Here is a 22,500-nt window from a genome sequence, read left to right on the forward strand (position 1 = left end):
GGGAGAGAGACTGTTAAAAGAGTTTAATGAATGGAATAAATTAGCATCAAAGCAAAATCACATTAGAACCATATTACCAACACCCACACACACCCACACACACACACCCACACACACCCGCACACACATCTGCACTTAGACATACACTGGACACATTTATTAAGTGCATGACACATAAAAGATGATTATACAAGCATATGTACTGCAATGTGTGTGTGTGTGTGTGTGTGTGTGTGTGCGCGCTAATGCCCGCTGGGCGTCTCCTATCTGGGTCTGACAGTGATATGTGGAGTGTGTTTGAGTCCTCTACACACACCCACTGCCTCTTAGGTCAGAACTGGAATAGATGTTTGATGTTGAGCATAAACTCAAGTCCTGTTTCAGCATGGCTATGTGCATGTGTGTAGTTGCGAGTTTGTATGTGTGCATGTGTTCTGAGTCTCCGTAAGCCCAGCATATGTGTAGATGTGTGATTCCTCATTCTGAAACTAAGAAATGTCAAGAGTTCATGAAGAAATGAAGAGTTCATGAAGGTCAAAGGTCAGTAATACTCTGTGGTGGCAGCTGATTGATCGATTGATCGTTCGTTAGTTAATTGGTTCATTCAATACATTTTTCATTGAAAAGACAAACACATTTTTTAAAAGTAAAAATCTTTAGCAGTTGTGACTACAGTGATGAATACAATAAAAGTTGTTTACAGGAATCAAACAAAAATAGATTACATGAATCACCGTATGTGTACGAGTGTTTAAAGAGTGCCTGTATACGAGTGTTTATACAGCACCTGTGTACGAGTGTTTACACATTGCCTGTGTACGAGTGTTTATACAGCGCCTGTGTACGAGTGTTTACACAGCGCCCGTGTACGAGTGTTTATACAGCGCCTGTGTACTAGTGTTTACGCAGTGCCTGTGTGCGAATGTTTACACAACGCCTGTGTACAAGTGTTTACACAACGCCTGTGTACAAGTGTTTACACATCGCCTGTGTACGAGTGTTTACACAACGCCTGTGTATGAGTGTTTACACAGCGCATGTGTATTAGTGTTTACACAGCGGATGTGTATTAGTGTTTACACAGCACCTGTGTACAAGTGTTTACACAGCGCCTGTGTACGAGTGTTTACACAGCGCCTGTGTACGAGTGTTTACGCAGTGCCTGTGTGTGAATCTTTACACAACGCCTGTGTACAAGTGTTTACACAGCACATATGTACTAGTGTTTACACAGCGCCTGTGTACGAGTGTTTACACAGCGCCTGTGTACGAGTGTTTACACAGCGCCTGTGTACGAGTGTTTACACATCGCCTGTGTATGAGTGTTTACACATCGCCTGTGTATGAGTGTTTACACAACACCTGTGTATGAGTGTTTACACAACACCTGTGTATGAGTGTTTACACAGCACGTGTACTAGTGTTTACACAGCGCCTGTGTACGAGTGTTTATACAGCGCCTGTGTACAAGTGTTTACATTGTCCCTGTGTACGAGTATTTATGCAGTGCCTGTGTGTGAGTGTTTACACAACACCAGTGTACGAGTGTTTACTCAGTGCCTGTGTACGAGTGTTTACGCAGCTCCTGTGTACGAGTGTTTATAGGTAAATAACTGCTAAAAGTAGCAAACTACATGCTTGAGCACACACACACACACACACACACACACACGCACGCTCACATACATGCTCACTTACACAAACACACAGACACACTTACATGCGCGCACACACACGCACACACACACACCTACATGCGCGCGCGCGCGCACACACACACACACACACACACACACACACACACACACACACACTTACATGCGCGCGCGCACACACACACACACACACACACACACACACACACACACACACACACACACACACACACACTCAATACTAAACTAAAGCCAGCAGCCCCACAGTGAGGATGAGCGTGTGGGGGCGTCTCCTCTGGCAGGTCCATGTGGGGGTGAAGCTCCATGATAGCTGGGCCTGCTCCTCACCTTCATGTGGTGTGTGGGACTGGTGAAGGTGTATGGTGATCGTTTAGGTGGATACAACTCTGATCTGCTACTCGATCCATTCTGGAGCAGATCCGGTCCCAGAACTCCACTTTCACATTGGATAGGGATGACATCTGTAAGGAATCTATCTCAGCACAGTTGTGTGTGTGTGTGTTGTGGTATTGTGTACAGATTAACCAGGCTTGTTGGGGCAGTGTGTGTGTGTGTGTGTGTGTGTGTGTGTGTGTGTGTGTGTGTGTGTTTTGTGGTATTATCTGTATGCACCAATTCAGGACAGATTTGCTTGCCGGGCCTAAAAGTGTGTGTGCGCGCGTGTACGCATAACACACACAAAATTACATTAAAACACCAAAAATAGCTCCTAATCTACATCATAACAGAATATGAGAACATCTTTTAAACACACACACACACACACACACACACACACACACACACACACACACACACACACACACACACACACACACACACACACACACACACACAGGTGCCCTAGGACTGTGATATTAGAACATTCAGTCCTCTGATACATCAGCTAGTAATGAGCTGATTATTCCCGAAAGTCCAATGACTGATGCAAACCAGCAGCCAGTTTGTTTGATGATGGAGCAGCATGTAGACCACAGACCTGCACACAGACCTGCAGTCTCTTCCACAGACCTGCACATAGACCTGGAGTATCTCCCACAGACCTGCACACAGACCTGGCGTCTCTCCTACAGACCTGCACACAGACCTGGAGTCTCTCCCACAGACCTGCACACAGACCTGGGATGTCTCCCACAAACTTGACCTGACACCACCAACCCACCCATCTGATCTGAGCTGGCTGAGGGGCGTGGCTTTCTATGATGGGCATGGCTTTTCACCTGTTACACCCTGCTGATACAGTCTCACCCTGCTGATATAGACTCACCCTGCTGATACAGACTCACCGTGCTGATATAGACTCACCCTGCTGATAGACTCACCCTGCTGATATAGACTCACCCTGCTGATACAGACACCTCCATCCTGCTGATACAGTCTCACCCTGCTGATACAGACTCACCCTGCTGATACAGACTCACCCTGCTGATACAGACACCTCCATCCTGCTGATACAGTCTCACCCTGCTGATACAGACTCACCCTGCTGATATAGACTCACCCTGCTGATACAGACTCACCCTGCTGATATAGACTCACCCTGCTGATACAGACTCACCCTGCTGATATAGACTCACCCTGCTGATACAGACACCTCCATCCTGCTGATACAGTCTCACCCTGCTGATACAGACACCTCCATCCTGCTGATACAGTCTCACCCTGCTGATACAGACTCACCCTGCTGATACAGACACCTCCATCCTGCTGATACAGACTCACCCTGCTGATATAGACTCATCCTGCTGTTACAGACTCAACCTGCTGTTACAGACTCAACCTGCTGATACAGTCTCACCCTGCTGATACAGACTCACCCTGCTGATATAGACTCACCCTGCTGATACAGACTCACCCTGCTGATACAGACACCTCCATCCTGCTGATACAGTCTCACCCTGCTGATACAGACTCACCCTGCTGATATAGACTCACCCTGCTCATATAGACTCACCCTGCTGATACAGACTCACCCTGCTGATACAGACACCTCCATCCTGCTGATACAGTCTCACCCTGCTGATACAGACACCTCCATCCTGCTGATACAGTCTCACCCTGCTGATACAGACTCACCCTGCTGATATAGACTCACCCTGCTGATACAGACTCACCCTGCTGATATAGACTCACCCTGCTGATACAGACTCACCCTGCTGATATAGACTCACCCTGCTGATACAGACACCTCCATCCTGCTGATACAGTCTCACCCTGCTGATACAGACTCACCCTGCTGATACAGACTCACCCTGCTGATATAGACTCACCCTGCTGATACAGACTCACCCTGCTGATACAGACACCTCCATCCTGCTGATACAGTCTCACCCTGCTGATACAGACTCACCCTGCTGATATAGACTCACCCTGCTGATACAGACTCACCCTGCTGATATAGACTCACCCTGCTGATACAGACTCACCCTGCTGATATAGACTCACCCTGCTGATACAGACACCTCCATCCTGCTGATACAGTCTCACCCTGCTGATACAGACTCACCCTGCTGATATAGACTCACCCTGCTGTTACAGACTCACCCTGCTGATATAGACTCACCCTGCTGATACAGACACCTCCATCCTGCTGATACAGACTCACCCTGCTGATACAGACACCTCCATCCTGCTGATACAGTCTCCCCCTGCTGATACAGACTCACCCTGCTGATACAGACACCTCCATCCTGCTGATACAGACTCACCCTGCTGATATAGACTCATCCTGCTGTTACAGACTCAACCTGCTGATACAGACTCACCCTGCTGATACAGACACCTCCATCCTGCTGATACAGTCTCACCCTGCTGATACAGACTCACCCTGCTCATATAGACTCACCCTGCTGATAGACTCACCCTGCTGATACAGACACCTCCATCCTGCTGATACAGTCTCACCCTGCTGATACAGACTCACCCTGCTGATACAGACTCACCCTGTTGATACAGACACCCCCATCCTGCTGATACAGTCTCACCCTGCTGATACAGACTCACCCTGCTGATATAGACTCACCCTGCTGATATAGACTCACCCTGCTGATACAGACACCTCCATCCTGCTGCAACTGTCTATTTATGTTCAGTGTGTCCAGTATCTACTGTACTACCAGCTTCTTTTGCACTCTTCTCAGATCGATGTGTGTGTGTGTGAGTGTGTGTGTGTTCATATATAGCCCTGTATGATGTGCTATACTGTGTTTTGCACCATTGGCCAGAAGACACAATTTCTGATTCCAATGTGCACATACGATATGGCCATATGACCCGAAATACTTGTCTGACTTACCATGGAAGGATTTCTGTGTATCTGTGGAAATTCTCAGCGTACACAAACCCCAGAAGTGAGGCTCACGGGGGCATAATTACAGGATCACCTTGGACTGCAGTTTAAACTTGATCTTTGTTTATGTGGACGTTACAATTTGACAGCAGTTGTTACATAAAACCAGAACCAGTTCTGATCCACCAAAACCCCAGACAGGCAGGAGTGAGTCACACACTTACATGTGTGCATGTCCACGTGTGCTTGTTTGTGTGCACATATGCATATGTGTGTGTGTGTCTGTGTGTGTGTGTGTGTGTGTGTGTGTGTGAAAGGAACCGTATGGGATTTCTGTTGAAAGGTTAAACCTTAAACATGGTGTAAATACACATGTCTAAAATCTTTATAATGACATTAACAATTCTTGTATGCTGCATGTGTATGTGTGTGTGTGTGTGTGAGCCCATTTCCCGACGGCTCTGTGTGGAGTGTGCTGGTGTGTGTTTAGATGTCTCATCTGTGTGTGGTCAGTAGATCTGAGAGGTCATCAAACACGTTTCCCTCCAAACGTCAAACAAAACCAACACGTTTTTCAGTTTGACCCCTTCAGAAGTGATTTCCAGTCCCTGTCTGGATCTGAACTGGTCTAGGACTTTATTGGGCAAATTCACGTTGCTAACTTTCAATCCAAGACTCTGACTAATGTCCTCAGAGTACTTTCTGTATCCAATCAGTGTCTGTGCCTGTGCAGCATGTGTGTGTGTGTGTGTGTGTGTGTAAGTGTGTGTGTGCAGTGTATGACCGTGAGCTTGTGCATGAGCGTGCGCGTGTGTGTGAGCATGTGCGTGTGTGTGAGCATGTGTGTGTGTGTGTAAGTGTGTGTGTGTGTGCGTCTGAGCATGTGCGTGTGTGTGAGCGTGTGTGTGTGTATGTGTGTGTGTAAGTGTGTGTGTGCAGTGTATGACCGTGAGCTTGTGCATGAGTGTGCGCGTGTGTGTGAGCATGTGCGTGTGTGTGAGCATGTGTGTGTGTGTGTAAGTGTGTGTGTGTGTGCGTGTGTGTGTGCGTCTGAGCATGTGCGTGTGTGTGAGCGTGTGTGTGTGTGTGTGTAAGTGTGTGTGTGCAGTGTATGACCGTGAGCTTGTGCATGAGCGTGCGTGTGTGTGTGAGCATGTGCGTGTGTGTGAGCATGTGTGTGTAAGTGTGTGTGTGTGCGTGTGAGCATGTGCGTGTGTGTGAGCATGTGTGTGTGTGTGTGTGTGTGTGTGTGTGTGTGTGTGTGTGTGTGTGTGTGTGTGTGTGTGTGTGAGCATGTGTGTGTGTGTGAGCGTGTGTGTGTGTGTGTGTGTGTGTGTTCAGTAGTGCTTCCTTGTGGTGTTTGCTTTGGCACAGCACATGCCCAGGTGTGGTACTGAAACTGTAGACCCCTCTACTTGAGCCAATCACCACACACGTAGCACTGGGGCCAAAACCACCTGCCAATCAAATATCTTTACCAACTAGAGCCAGAAGCCAATCACTGCTCAGGAATGCAGAGATGGTAACATAAGATGGAGAACAGAGAGAGAGAGAGGGAGAGAGAGAGGGGGGAGGGGGCAGAGAGAAACCGAGAAAGAGAGAGAGAAAGAGAAAGAGAGAGAAAGAGAGACAGAGAGAGAGAGAGTGAGAAAGGGAGAGGTGGGTAGAAAGAGAGAGAGAGGGAGAGAGAGTTGTGGGGAGTGTAAGTAGCATATGTGATCAAATCAGTGTAGTGCATCTTTCTCTGAATTGAACACCAGATGAAAGGCAGTCACTAGCAGTAAGACACACAACACACACACACACACACACACACACACACGCACACGTTCACACTCACGCTGCATAACACACATTTAAAACTGCAACCAGCACAACCTACCAGCTTACAGTTCACTACACCAGCACACCCCCCCCCCCCCCCCCCCCCCCCGGCCGGGGAGCAGACCCCCCCCCCCCCCTCGTACTCTCACACTCACAGACATTCTAGACACTCTGGCAGGAAATGACCTCAGCAGCTGTGAATGTCTTTAGGAATGTTACTTCAGTTTGGTTCACTGATTAAATTACAGTTTCTCGTTCTCAGTTAAAAACCTGGATATGCCACGGCAGTGTGTAGTTATTCGGTTGGGCTACTAGGGCCAAGAGTTCATGACCTGTGTTCAGGGTTCATGACCTGCGTTCAGGGTTCATGACCTGTGTTCAGGGTTCATGACCTGCGTTCAGGGTTCATGACCTGCGTTCAGGGTTCATGACCTGTGTTCAGGGTTCATGACCTGTGTTCAGGTTCATGACCTGTGTTCAGGTTCATGGTCACCAGTGTCACCTATCTCATTCTCTCTCTCTCTCTCTCTCTCTCTCTCACAAGCGCGTACATGCACATGATTGTTTTGCATACCTGACCGCTTGGAGCGAAGGATGACCTCCTCTACCTCCTCCTTCTCTTTCTCCGCTCGGCTCTGTGGAGAGACAGATGAGAGATCTGGGTTATGTGGAAAAGAAACAAATTAACAGACTGGGGGTGCATGGACCGGGGGGTGGGGCACAGAGACACGCCCACCTACAGCACAGGGACACGCCCACCTACAGCGCAGGGACACACCCACCTACAGCGCAGGGACACACCCACCTACAGTGCAGGGACACGTCCATCTACAGCGCAGGGACACGTACATCTACAGCGCAGGGACACACCCCTCTACAGCGCAGGGACACGCCCATCTACAGCGCAGGGACACGCCTATCTACAGCACAGGGACACGCCCACCTTCAGCGCAGGGACACGCCCACCACAGCACACTAGGGGACAGGTGTGTGTGTGTGTATAAGTGTGAGTATGTGTGTGAGTGTGTGTGTGTGTGTGTGTGTGTGTGTGTGTGTGTGTGTGTGTGTGTGTGTGTGTGTAAGTGTGAGTATGTGTGTGTGTGTGTGAGTGTGTGTGTGCTGGGTTACTGCTTATAGGACATTTTTTGGTGTGTGGTTTGTGTCAGACGATTACACATCTCTCAAATCTGTAAGATGTAAAGCTGCTGTAACAGCTGAAAGATGCCAACACCACCTGTGATCAGACATGGAACAGCTGGGAGACCCCTACACCACCTGTGATCAGACACGGAACAGCTGGAAGAGCCCAACACCACCTGTGATCAGACACGGAACAGCTGGAAGAGCCCAACACCACCTGTGATCAGACACGGAACAGCTGGAAGACCCCAACACCACCTGTGATCAGACACGGAACAGCTGGAAGAGCCCTACACCACCTGTGATCAGACACGGAATGGCTGGAAGAGCCCAACACCACCTGTGATCAGACACGGAACAGCTGGAAGAGCCCAACACCACCTGTGATCAGACACGGAACAGCTGGAGGAGCCCAACACCACCTGTGATCAGACACGGAACAGCTGGAGGAGCCCAACACCACCTGTGATCAGACCAGAACAGCTGGAGGAGCCCAACACCACCTGTGATCAGACCGGAACAGCTGGAGGAGCCCAACACCACCTGTGATCAGACACGGAACAGCTGGAGGAGCCCAACACCACCTGTGATCAGACTGGAACAGCTGGAGGAGCCCAACACCACCTGTGATCAGACCGGAACAGCTGGAAGAGCCCAACACCACCTGTGATCAGACCGGAACAGCTGGAGGAGCCCAACACCACCTGTGATCAGACCGGAACAGCTGGAAGAGCCCAACACCACCTGTGATCAGACCGGAACAGCTGGAGGAGCCCAACACAGGGTAGAATGTCACCACTCACATGCAAAGCTGAGCAGAGCAGCATGTTACGGCTGGAACAATTCACTTACACAAATAAACCTTTTTTTATTTTACACTAATCACTTTCAGAGTTTTGCAGTTATTGTCTGGGTGTGTGTGTGTGTGTGTGTGATCTGGACTAACAGTAGCTGCTCGTATTTATGTTTATTTGGACATGTTCATCATTCCTCCCCTTCACACAGCTGCTGAAATGTTATTTTATGAAGTGAAAAATGTGTCTTCTCATTAGTGACCCCCCCCCCACACCACCAAAGATACACACACACACACACGCACACACACACACAGAAACAACTAATTGAGCTGTTGGAACCCAATGTGCATCACTTGATGTGCTGTACACCCACCCACAGCTGCAAGGTCACCACCAAGATCCTCAAATGTGTGTGATGTGAACTCAAACAGCAGAGCTACTGTTTACAGACTGAGGTAATGCGTAGAATAAGGTCATGAACTCACACACTCACTCTCTCTCTCTCTCTCTCTCTCTCTCACACACACACACACACACACACACACACACACACACACACACACACACACACACCTGATGTAAGACACAGAATGAGAGAGTTGTCAAATGTCCACTGAGGACATCAAACCGTCCAGAACTCAAAGCTTGTGTTTGTGTTGATGTCAATTCCAGGGTGGGCACACGTTTCAGGGCACACGTGTCAGGCCATAATTTTTGCAACCTTAAAATGGCCCTGAAACCATGTTAATTGACTCTAATGACTAAACAATGGACTTTCCACTTTATCACTGGGATATTCCTTCCACAAAAATATCCCATCCGCAAAAGTTCAAAGGTCACACATCACCCCTCAGGCTCGTGATGTGAACCAGCTAATAACAGTCATTAGAATGTTTAAAAAAACATCCATGACACCAGACGGAGTGGCTCGGGGGGCGGGGGGGGCCTGATACATGTGGAATGTTCCAGAAGTTTGGGATAAATACTGTCAGCATTGATTACTGTGTTTGATAGCTTGGCAAAATGACCAACCACAGAATGGCAGACACAAAGAATTAATATTGGCATGCTGATTGGCCCACCAGGGTTTGTTGGTATGGGTGACCACATTTCAACAAGGCCAAAGGAATTAAACAAAACAACAAGAGTGATAGTGAGAGATAGAACTCTCTCCCTCTCTCACACACACACACACACACACACACACACACACACACACACACACACACACACACACACACACACACACACACACACACACACACACAAACACACACAAACACACACACACACACACACCAAATGCAAACAGAATACTTTGTAAGAAAACTGGACATTGTGTTTGAAGAGGTAGCCTATAAATGTTATACACCTTTGCAACTTTACAACCACATCCAAAATCCCTCCCGATTGTTAATCTGAATTACACATCACACACACACACACACACACACACACACACACACACACACACACACACACACACACACACACACACACACACACACACACACACATGCATACTGACATGGACACACACTCATACAAACACACGCACCCATTCGACAAAGTTGAGCTATGAAATAAAAGTTGTTTTTTCAGTTTTGACCTCAAGAACAATCTGCTTAAGATTTTTCCAAGAATAGAATTGGAGTGATGGTCTGGAGTTCTGGTCTGGTCTGGAGTTCCAGCTCTGTGTTTCTGCCTCTGTGTTTCCAGGACAAGGAGCCAGTCAGACATACCCGACCACAGACAGGAACAGCCAGACATACAGCACCACAGACAGGAACAGTCAGGCATACAGCACCACAGAGGGGGAACAGTCAGACACACAGCACCACAGAGGGGGGACAGTCAGACATACAGCACCACAGACAGGAACAGCCAGACATACAGCACCACAGAGGGGGGACAGTCAGACATACAGCACCACAGAGGGGAGACAGTCAGACACACAGCACCACAGAGGGGAGACAGTCAGACACACAGCACCACAGAGGGGGAACAGTTAGACATACTACACCACAGACAGGAACAGCCAGACATACAGCACCACAGACAGGAACAGCCAGACATACAGCACCACAGACAGGAACAGCCAGACATACAGCACCACAGAGGGGGGGCAGTCAGACATACAGCACCACAGACAGGAACAGCCAGACACACCACAGACAGGAACAGCCAACCAAGGCCCAGTGGAAGCACTTTTCCGTAGTGGCAATTCGAGCCCTTTATTCTGCTACATGAAATCAGGCAAATCAGAATCTAGAATCTTTTCCATCATATGAGAAAAATCTGATGATTATTGGTGATAATCATGCACACTGTTGATAGATCTTGGTACCATGGGTAATGTGTGTGAGAGAGAGAGGGAGGGAGGGGGGAGAGACAGAAAGAGGCAGAGAGAGAGAGGGACAGAGAGAGGGAGGGAGAGATGGAGAGAGAGACAGAAAGAAACAGAGACAGAGAGTTTTTCAAGCAATAATAGTATAACAATAATTATAGTAAAAACTACTGCGTGGTCAATGAATATGTTCAGATATTATAAGATAAAAGTGATAATAGATAATGTGATAGAACAGATTATGTACATGAAGTGGCAATAGAACGGTGCTTAGAACCAGAGAGCATGAATGATAAAAAATTGTAAGAGGCTTTTTAATAGAAAACCTCCTCCCACATAGAACACTTTAATAGAAAACCTCCTCCCACATAGAACACTTTAATAGAAAACCTCCTCCCACATAGAACACTTTAATAGAAAACCAACCTCATCTCTTCCCAGGTTGGTAGGTGGTTGAACTCATCTACTTCTCCTGCACACTCAGTGAATTCTCAGGTCTGACACACTGGAACCCATGCTCCTAGTCAGTTACATTCCAGTTCTTTTAAATAGCCGGTGGCATGGCTCTCAGAATCGAAATAAAAATGTAATCAGAAGAAAACACAAGGGCACAAAACATTGTAACAAACAAAATTTGATCCCAGTGAAATGCACAAGTGATGTAGGCAATGCTGATCAAACACATCAAGTCTTCAAAGTCTCCTTACTAAACGTCCGCTCACTCACAAACAAGTCTTTTATAATAGCTAAATTAATTGAAGATTATTGTCTGGACTTTCTTTTTCTAACAGAGACTTGGCTTGATAGCAATGGAGCAATAGTGCTAAATGAAGCTTTGCCTCCCGACTTTAACTATTTTTATGTCTCCAGAGTAAATAAGAGAGGTGGTGGTGTTGCATGTTTTTACCATAAAGCATTCCGCTGTAAGCAGATCTCATTAGGGGAACATCCTACGTTTGAATATCTGGCAGTACAACTCAACAGTACTTATTCAGTTCTTTTGATTGTTATCTATCATCCTCCCAGACTACATGCAGATTTTCTTGAAGATTTTGAAGAAATGCTTTCTAGGATTTTAATTGATTTTGATTATGTTTTAATTGCTGGGGATTTTAATATTCACATGGATATATCCACAAATCCAATCACTTCAGAATTCATGAGGATGCTTAACTCTCTTGATCTCATACAGCATGTATCAGGCCCAACTAGGGATGCAAATGATTAATCGACTTTCGATTAATTGTCGATTAAGACGTTACTCGATCAAAATGTATTAATCACGATTAATCGTTAGAGAGCGCTCCTGTAGTAACTTGAACAGAGTGTAAGAACGAGAGGTGAACACGTGTCACGAAAGACCAGAGTGGAAAACAAAATGAAGCGGGCGAAAAGACGTGCGGTGTGGGACCATTTTGAAGCGGGTTCGGGAAACAAGGCAGAAACTGCGTAATCCAGAAAATCCCGAGGAGGGAAACTTTATTTTCCACGCAACTCAAACAACAGCACTGTTCTCTCCCCCTCCCCTGGCGCGCGCAGGCGCCGCTCTCCCAGTGTCACTTAAAGGGCCAAGTGCCTGTCTGTTAGGGAACTCGCTGCGAGGAGTAGTAGTCGCTACAATTTCAACATTGTTAATTTAGGCTAAGAAGTCAAATGTTCTGTGTGTAATGCGGTATTGAAGTACAACAGTTCCACTAGCTCATTCAATTATCATTTGAACACCGTGCATGCAGATGTCCTGCATATCACCAGTGCACCTGGTCAACCTAAAAGTTTGGGAAGGCAAGCGTTTTCGAAGCTCGCTATGAAAAATGAAGAGTGAGCTAAAACAAAGCTAGCTACCACTACTGCTGTAGCCCTTACAACAGATTGTTGGACGACTCTAACAACAGAAAGTTACATTACCGTGACGTGCCACTACACTGACGAGAACTGGCAGCTAAAATCTGCAGTGCTGATTACGACGAACATGTCGGACAGACACACCGCTGACAATTTAGCTGACAAGCTCAATGATGTTGTGGAGACTTGGGCACTCTCCGGTCGCATTACAGCATGTGTTCACTACAACGCTAGAAACATTGTCCAAGCATAGGCTCAATAATATTCTGTTTGGCTCTCTATTTAATTTCTTCTTTAAATTTTTTTTTTTACATTTTTTAAAATGTCTAATGTTTCAAATGCAAGAACGGAGCCAGTCCTTAATTTATTCCTTTTTTAAATGAAAGAATGTATTTTGTTATACCATAAAAAATTCCTAATGCATAATTACTTGAGCAATATATCATATAATACAATATAATTATCATAATATAATATATACTTTTTGACCAAAGTGTTTTAACTACACTGCTCAAAAAAAATAAAGGGAACACTTAAACAACAGAATGTAACTCCAAGTCATCCACACTTCGTGTTCAGATAGGAAACAACACTGATTGTGAATCAATTTCAACTGCTCTTGTGCAAATGGAACAGACAACGGGTAGAAATGAGAGATTTTCAACTGATTTCAAAGACTTTTATTAATTGAGATCTAGGATGTGTTATTTTAGTGTTCCCTTAATTTTTTTGAGCAGTATATTTAGCTAATATTTTTAAAAGCCCTATTGAAACACTGAAATTCAGGTGGAAAACGCCGCTTATCGATTAATCGAAAGTCGATCGATAAGATCAATCAACTAACGATTAATGAATTAATCGATAATTTGCATCCCTAGGCCCAACTCATAAGCATGGCCACATTTTCGATTTGATCATTTCTAAACGTATAGAGGTTAATAATACTGAAATTACTGATGTTGCAATCTCTGACCATTTTGGTGTATTTTTCAATATGTTATTATCTACTAGAACACTCAGTGAAAAGCGCACAATAGCCAAGCGTTATCTCAGTGCTGGCAGTGCCGTGGCCTTCACAGACATGATACAGTCCCTCCCTCCTCTCTCAGAAAATGGGAATGAGCTAGTTGAAACTTTCGCACACAGAGTTAGGAACTGTATTGATGCTGTGGCACCAAAGGTAACTAAAATAATCTCTGGTAAAATTAAGATGCCCTGGAGAAACACTCCATCTATTGTCAGAAGTATAGATCGGCTAGTAAACCCCACCTCCTGTGGCTTCCCTGAGACTGTTTCAGTTGAAAAATGTAATGAGTTTGCAATATTTTTTAGTGACAAGATTACTATTATAAGGCAGAACATAGCAACAAGCACTAATAGACCATCAACCCTTACATCAGTTTCTCAGCCTAACTATAATATGTCTTATTTCCAAGAAGTTGACATGGTAACACTACTTTATGTGATTTCATCACTAAAATCCTCTACATGTGAACTGGACCCTTTACCAACATGCTTTTTCAAGCAGGTTCTGAGCTCATTAGTTAATGAAGTTCTAACGATTGTTAATCAGTCTCTGCAATTGGGTGAATTCCCTAATATTCTTAACACTGCTATGGTTAAACCACTATTAAAAGAACAGAAATCTTGATACCACAATTCTTAATAATTATCAGCCTATATTTAACCTTTCCTTTCTTAGCAAAATCATTGAAAAAGTAGTGTCAATCCAGTTGAATGATCATGTCAAAGTAAATCAAATAAATGACACTTTTCAGTCTGGTTTCAGAGTTCTCCACAGCACTGAAACAGCACTAGTTAAGGTAATAAATGATCTGAGATTGAATAAGGATGCAGGCAAACTCTCAGTCCTTTTTCTGCTAGATTTAAGCGCCGCTTTTGACACCGTTGATCATGAAATACTTCTTGATCGACTACAGAGCTGGGTAGGCCTTAGTGGCTTAGACTTAGACTGGTTTAGATCGTACCTAACTGGGCGTGATTACTATGTAGCATTAGGTACCTCTTCCTCCACACGTCAAAAAATAACTTGTGGTGTCCCCCAAGGATCAATTCTTGGGCCGTTACTGTTTAACCTATATATGCTTCTGTTACCACATATCATTAACAAACATGGTATTAGTTATCATCAATATGCAGACGACACTCAACTTTACATTTCTCTAGAACCTAAAGCCCTAAAATCAATTTGCTCACTGTTTGACGGCATAGATGATATACAGATATGGATGTCTGACAATTTTCAGCAATTAAATAAAAAGAAGACAGTGGTTCTTGTTCTTGGTAGTGATTCACAAAGGAATGATGTCCAGACTTATTTAAATCAAATGAATCTGAATGCCAAACAATGTGTTAAGAACCTGGGCGTCACCTTTGATAATGAGCTCAGCTTCAAATCACACATCATGACTACATGCAAGACAGCTTATTTTCACCTTCGAAACATCGCTAAGGTCTGAGATATGCTCTCTCCTGCTGATAGTGAAAAACTTGTCCATGCATTTATCTCATCATGGCTAGATGATTGTAACGCTGTTCTATCTGCTCTTCCAAAGAGCTCTATTTCTCACCTACAGCGAGTTCAGAACGCGGCTGCAAGGGTTTTGACCCGCAGGAGAAAGAGAGATCATATTACACCCGCACTCCACTCACTGCACTGGTTACCTGTCAGCTTTAGAATAGATTTTAAGGTTCTAGTGATGGTTTTTAAATGTCTTCATAGTCTTGCTCCTCTTTACCTCAGTGAAATGATGGTTAGATATGTTCCAGTCAGATCTCTCAGGTCTTCAAACAGTAATCTACTGGCGATTCCTAAAAACCGATTAAATATTGGCGAGGGTTCTTTTAGCCACTATGGCCCAAAGCTCTGGAACTCTCTTCCTGAAGAGCTCAGAGACATTAATCCCTGTACAGCTTCAAGAAGAGTCTCAAAACCTTCCTGTTTAAATCTGCTTTTAGTTAAGAAACTCTAACTCTGTTCCATCTTATTTACTTTATTACATTATGTTGTCTATTATTTTATAATTTGTCACTTTATTACATTATTTTATTGTGTTTGTTTCCTTTTTATCTTTAATTTATAAAAAAATTGTATGGTGTGATTTTTGTTTCAATAGTTCCACAAAAGCAAAAGTAAATCCAAGAGCAGAAAGTATATGTTATGAATGCAAAACAGAAAAATATATATCAAAAGTATATATTTTTTATATAATTGGTTATTTGAAACTTATTTTCGTTTACATTTTGACAAGTTTTTGGTTCCATTGTTTTTGTTTTTTTGGATTTTCCCAGTAAGGTCTTTTGCTTCTGGAATCTCTCTTTGCTTCTGGTTCGTTTTTTGCTTCTGACTTTTGGAACACATTTCACGTGTGGGAGGGTCTTAGATGAAGGCGTTCCTCTGCAATCTCCATTGGTCACTGATTCCGGACTGACACAGAGCTCTGAGACCGCCTCTGGGACCAAGCCACGCCCACCCCACCAGCCTCCCAGCGTTTTCAAACGTGGCGGAACGCGGTGGTTCTGTTTCACAGTAGCATGTAAACTAAGTTTTACCATAAAAGTTTATACAAAGGTTATAATTAATTGGTAAATGGTCTGTATATATTGCAAATGTACACTGTATAATAACTACATTAAGCATGCTCACCAGCACGAGCTTTTAAAAATTTTAGTGAACTGGATGGAGAGAACATTGATGTGTGGAAGAAATATGAGTATTTGCAATATCTGGTATGGCGACGGACGGGGGGTGGGGGGCAGCTGGTGTACGAGAGGTGATGCCAAATATAGTAAAATCCATAATAGTAAAAAACAGAGGTGGGACCAAGTCAGTGTTTTGCAAGTCTCAAGTAAGTCCAAGTCTTTATCCTCAAGTCCCGAGTCAAGTCTCAAGCAAAGACAGCCAACTCAAGTCAAGTCTCGAGTCAAGACAGGCAACCGTCAAGTCAAGTCCCAAGTCTGAAACTTGGAATTTCAAGTCCTTTCGAGTCTTTTTCTTTTTTACAGGCACCAACGCTTTACGAATGCTACGCTGATGCATTTCTTTACTCGTTTTGTTGGTGTCAAAATATGACAGATCATTTACATTTTATCTTCTCTTAATTACATAAATGTACTTAAACAAGAATGTTTCGTTTTCATTTTACAAGAAAATAGCAAGCTTCATCGTAAGCAAGATGCTGTCATTACGAATGGTTATTCTAAACATTTGGATAAAATGTTTAAATATAGACTAATAAAAGGTTAGGGTTATTTTTTCATTGTTTTCTGTTATTGTGGGGTCACGGTGTAGGCTACTATTGTTACCTGGAGATTCAGTGGGGTCACATATTCTGATGGCTGCTGTCAGAATTGGTCATATATTGGCTCGTGGATACCAACAAAACGAGTAAAGAAAGTGCATCAGCGTAGTTTACGTAGCATTCGTAAAGCGTTTGTGCCTCTGAACAGAAACTGTGAAATAGCGCCCCCTGTGGTCACAAAACTCGACGGTCACAGAATCTGGTGTAACGCCGGTCTGCGTCAGAAGGACGGAAATGAAATTAATGGGGCGCACTTTATAAATATTAATATGCGTTTTAGATTTAGAGTAAAAAAAATCAAGTCTTTGCAAGTAAACAGGTTCAAGTCCAATTCAAGTCCCAAGTTATTGGTGTAAAAGTCCAAGTCAAGTCTAAGTCTCTGAATATTTTTTCAAGTCAAGTCAAAAGTCTTAATATTAATGACTCGAGTCTGACTCGAGTCCAAGTCATGTGACTCGAGTCCCCACCTCTGGTAAAAAATACCAAAATTAAAGCAATACTGAAAAGTGGCCACCCTATATACAACCAGCTTTGTTCACTCACACTGTTTTTCAGTGTTCTGCAGGTACCACACATAAACACACATCACATGCATCTTGTGCTGTCCATATTTTATTAAGAAGTGAACAATATTCATTGAACCATTGAACATAGAGATACTAAACATAATACATGTCAGACATGACATTCAGACACTGTCCGACTCAGAGATAAAAACAAAAAGATTTTAACTTGGAGGGGTGGGAGTAAGAAGAGTAGTCCATTGAAACGCAGAGTGCGGATTAGTTTCCTTCTCACTTTAGACCCGCGGGGACGCTAGCGAATGATCCAGGAGGAGCGAGTAACTAGTCGCTACTATTGTGAATGTAGCAAAACGGTGACAGAAGCTACAGCAGCGATTAAATTAAAAATAATTTAAAGGCTAGCTTTAAACACGCTCTTCCCTGTTGACTTCTCTCACGGTAATGTCGCGCTGAAAAATATTGACCTGTCTTGTCAATATATGGAGCCAGATCCGTAAACGCGAGCCGCTTTCGCCATTCCAGATGGCTCAGTCAAAACCATTACATCTTAATGAACCAATAAATAACATCAGCGGCAAAAATGGGTGTAAAAAATACCAGGGTTCATCATTTAGAACTACAAAAAAATCTTGTTTCTTATTTTACTATCTACCTATTTTTCATAAGAGTTTGTTTTACCGCAAAATACTTCAAAAACGGCGAATTTCGCCGCAAGGTGACAGATTGTCATGCCTGCATCCAGTTCACTAAAATTTTAAAAAGCTCGCGCTGGTGAAGTGTGCTAAATATTAACTGCCATGCTTAATGTAGTTATTATACAGTGTACATTTGCAATATCTACAGACCATTTACCAATTAATTATAACCTTTGTATAAACTTTTATGGTAAAACTTAGTTTACATGCTACTGTGAAACAGAACCACCGCGTTCCGCCACGTTTGAAAACGCTGGGAGGCTGGTGGGGTGGGCGTGGCTTGGTCCCAGAGGCGGTCTCAGAGCTCTGTGTCAGTCCGGAATCAGTGACCAATGGAGATTGCAGAGGAACGCCTTCATCTAAGACCCTCCCACACGTGAAATGTGTTCCAAAAGTCAGAAGCAAAAAACGAACCAGAAGCAAAGAGAGATTCCAGAAGCAAAAGACCTTACTGGGAAAATCCAAAAAAACAAAAACAATGGAACCAAAAACTTGTCAAAATGTAAACGAAAATAAGTTTCAAATAACCAATTATATAAAAAATATATACTTTTGATATATATTTTTCTGTTTTGCATTCATAACATATACTTTCTGCTCTTGGATTTACTTTTGCTTTTGTGGAACTATTGAAACAAAAATCACACCATAAAATTGTCTTATCTTTACTTCCTTTTAATGTTTATTTATTTATGTTTTCTTTATTTATTCTGTAAAGCACTTTGAGTTGCATGTATGTATGAAAGGTGCTATACAAATAAAGATTATTATTATTATTATAATATAGAACACTTTAATAGATAACCTCCTCCAACATAGAACACTTTCATAGAAAACTTCCTCCTACATAGAACACTTTCATAGAAAATGTCCTCCCATATAGAACACTTTCTTAGAAAGCCTCCTCCCACATAGAACACTTTCCTAGAAAGCCTCCTCCCACATAGAACACTTTAATAGAAAATGTCCTCCCTTATAGAACATTTTCCTAGAAAGCCTCCTCCCACATAGAACACTTTAATAGAAAACCTCCTCCCACATAGAACATTTTAATAGAAAGCCTCCTCCTACATAGAACACTTTCATAGAAAATGTCCTCCCTTATAGAACACTTTCCTAGAAAACCTCCTCAAACACAAACACTTTCCTAGAAAACCTCCTCCTACATAGAACACCGATGACTGGTGCTCAGTGTTAAGGTCAGCCGAGTTCGGTGTTAATATCACTGGTGTTTAGGGTCTGAGGGGCATACTGTGTGGGAATCTCTGGAGGGCATAGTGTTTATGGTTACTTGCTCGATGCTTGGGACTGTGTGACGTCTAATTGTTTAATCAGTATGAATTTAACCACTGCTGGACACGCTGGGTCATTGGACACACACACACACGCACACACATGCACACACATGCACGCACGCACGCACACACAAGCTGACATAACAGTTCCAGACCTTGTCCGACAGTGGTTTCAGCATGTTTTCACCTCATAAGTAGTGGGTTTCACTAGCTAGCGGCTAGTACCACACACACACACACACACACACACACACACACACACACACACACACACACACACACACACACAGCTGGCTCTGTGGTCTCTCATTCACACAGCTGTAGCACATATGGGGTTTCGACCAGACACACACAGGCACGTATCAAAACACAGATACACAAAAACAACAAATACACATAACCAAAGACACACAGATGCACACGGTCACACACACACACACACACACACACATGTAGAACATACTGACACTGGTTAACACTGACTGCCTTCAGATGAGACCTTTACTTCTTTCAGGTATAATCTATCTTGTCTTTTCTGTTGGTCTTAAATGTCCTGGTCTCCTCTTCTCTCCTGCCCTGTGCTCCTTCTCCTCCCGATCCTGAGTGGAGTACCTCAGGGGTGAATGGTGGATCACCTCTGTTCTCAATGTCATAATAATATCCCTGCTAGTGGTGTCCAGGCCAGGAGTCCAGGACAAACGTCCCCTACGAGCTCCACCGCTGACGAGCGCTGGATATCCCTATATATATCAGTCCAACATGTGAAAATAATATTAAAACACAATGCAAACAATAACGAAATGGATTACAGAATACGCTCAAAGGTATCGTAATTACTTTTTCATGTTATGGTACCGACTGGATAATTAAACTTGTAAGTAATATGTACACTTGTACTGGCAAATACTTCAAATCCTTCAAAAATTAATTTTGTAGCTGGGATCAATTCTCTTTCTCTTTATACACACACACACAATCTTGGGCAACAGATCAGTCAGTTGCATTTCTACTAGAAAATAGACCAAAAACATGTGTCCTTGTACAGCATGTCAAAACACACGTGCCACACACACAAATCAGGGGGCTACTAAAAGGAATAATTATATGCTTTTCATAATCCCCCCCTAATACCCCCCCCTGCACTACCCCTAATGCCTCAAGCAAAGTCAACCATTAGACCATGAAAATGTTCATCACATCCTCACATCCCAAACCTAATATTAGAAACTCTATTCTCAAAACTCACCAATGCCAGAGTCCTCAACTGCCCTCCCCAAGGGCAAAATTGACAGCCATCCCCAGAGCACCAAACGTCCATCACCAGAGCACCAAACCTCCATCCCCAGAGCACCAAACCTCCATCCCCAGAGCACCAAACCTCCATCACCAGAGCACCAAACCTCCATCCCCAGAGCACCAAACCTCCATCACCAGAGCACCAAACGTCCATCACCAGAGCACCAAACCTCCATCCCCAGAGCACCAAACCTCCATCCCCAGAGCACCAAACCTCCATCCCCAGAGCACCAAACCTCCATCCCCAGAGCACCAAACCTCCATCACCAGAGCACCAAACGTCCATCCCCAGAGCACCAAACCTCCATCACCAGAGCACCAAACCTCCATCACCAGAGCACCAAACCTCCATCACCAGAGCACAAAACCTCCATCACCAGAGCACAAAACCTCCAACCCCAGAGCACCAAACGTCCAGCCCCATAGAATCAAACTCCTGGAGGACCCATTCCCAACCCTGCCCATACTAAGCCCCAAACCAATTGAAGAGTAATGGCTCCAATCACAGAGCACTAAACCCCCAAGAATAGAGTAACAAGCCCCATCACAGATTCCCAGACCTGAATACCAAACCCTAAACCCCAGACTACCAAACTCACCACCCCAGAGTACTAAACCCCAAACCAACACTCACAAACCTTCAACCCTGGACTACAAAGCCCGCAAACCTACCAACCCTCAATCCTCACAGGACCAAGAGCGATGACCAACCCCAGAGAGGCACCACATAAACCCCAGACTGCCAATCTTTTCAACAGCAGCATCTAAAGCCACATCTCTACAAGCACTCCAGAACATCCTCCAAAAAGCACACAGTCATTGCTAACAAAGCCTGTGGCTTTGTGGCTTCCCTAACACACACACACACACACACACACACACACACAAATATTTACTCAAAACTCTGGATGGAAACACGCAAGCCTTCCAAGATGTTTCTCAGGGATTCCATAACTGGGTGTGTGTGTGTGCGTGTGTGTGTGTGTGTGTGTGTGTGTGTGTGTGTGTGTGTGTGTGTGTGTGTGTGTGTGCGTGAGTATGTGTGTACATGCGTGCGTGCATAGTATGCAAACCGAGACAACTTCAAACCAAACTTCTGGCATATTTAGCAAACGGTTTTGAGACAGAATGTACTACTCAAAACTGGGTTTTCCTCTCCCTCTCTCTCTCTCTGTCCACCTCTCCTCCTCCCTCTCCTCTCTCTCTCTGTCCTCCTCTCCTCCTCCCTCTCTCTCTCTCTCCCTCCCTCTCTCTCTCTGTCCACCTCTCCCTCCCTCTCTCTCTCTCTCTCTCTCTCTCTCTCCCTCTCTCTCTCTGTCCACCTCTCCTCCTCCCTCTCTCTCTCTCTCTCCCTCTCTCTCTCTCTGTCCACCTCTCCTCCTCCCTCTCTCTCTCTCTCTCTCCCTCCCTCTCTCTCTGTCCACCTCTCCTCCTCCCTCTCTCTCTCTCTCTC

The 22,500-nt window shown here is 44.4% G+C and overlaps 1 protein-coding gene across 5 annotated transcripts in view; it reads right to left on the reverse strand.

Moving 5' to 3' along the window:
* The window catches only part of eda (ectodysplasin A), a 47,108-nt gene that overhangs the window by 10,619 nt on the left and 13,989 nt on the right, over positions 1 to 22,500 (reverse strand). For all 5 annotated transcript variants that reach the window (XM_076987623.1, XM_076987626.1, XM_076987625.1 and 2 more), the window contains exon 2: positions 7,364 to 7,424. In XM_076987623.1, the coding sequence (XP_076843738.1) occupies positions 7,364 to 7,424 (61 nt within the window). The remainder of the gene's footprint in view (positions 1 to 7,363; positions 7,425 to 22,500) is intronic.

This window comes from Brachyhypopomus gauderio, unplaced genomic scaffold (assembly GCF_052324685.1).
Source record: "Brachyhypopomus gauderio isolate BG-103 unplaced genomic scaffold, BGAUD_0.2 sc54, whole genome shotgun sequence".
Classification (NCBI taxonomy): Eukaryota; Metazoa; Chordata; class Actinopteri; order Gymnotiformes; family Hypopomidae; genus Brachyhypopomus; species Brachyhypopomus gauderio.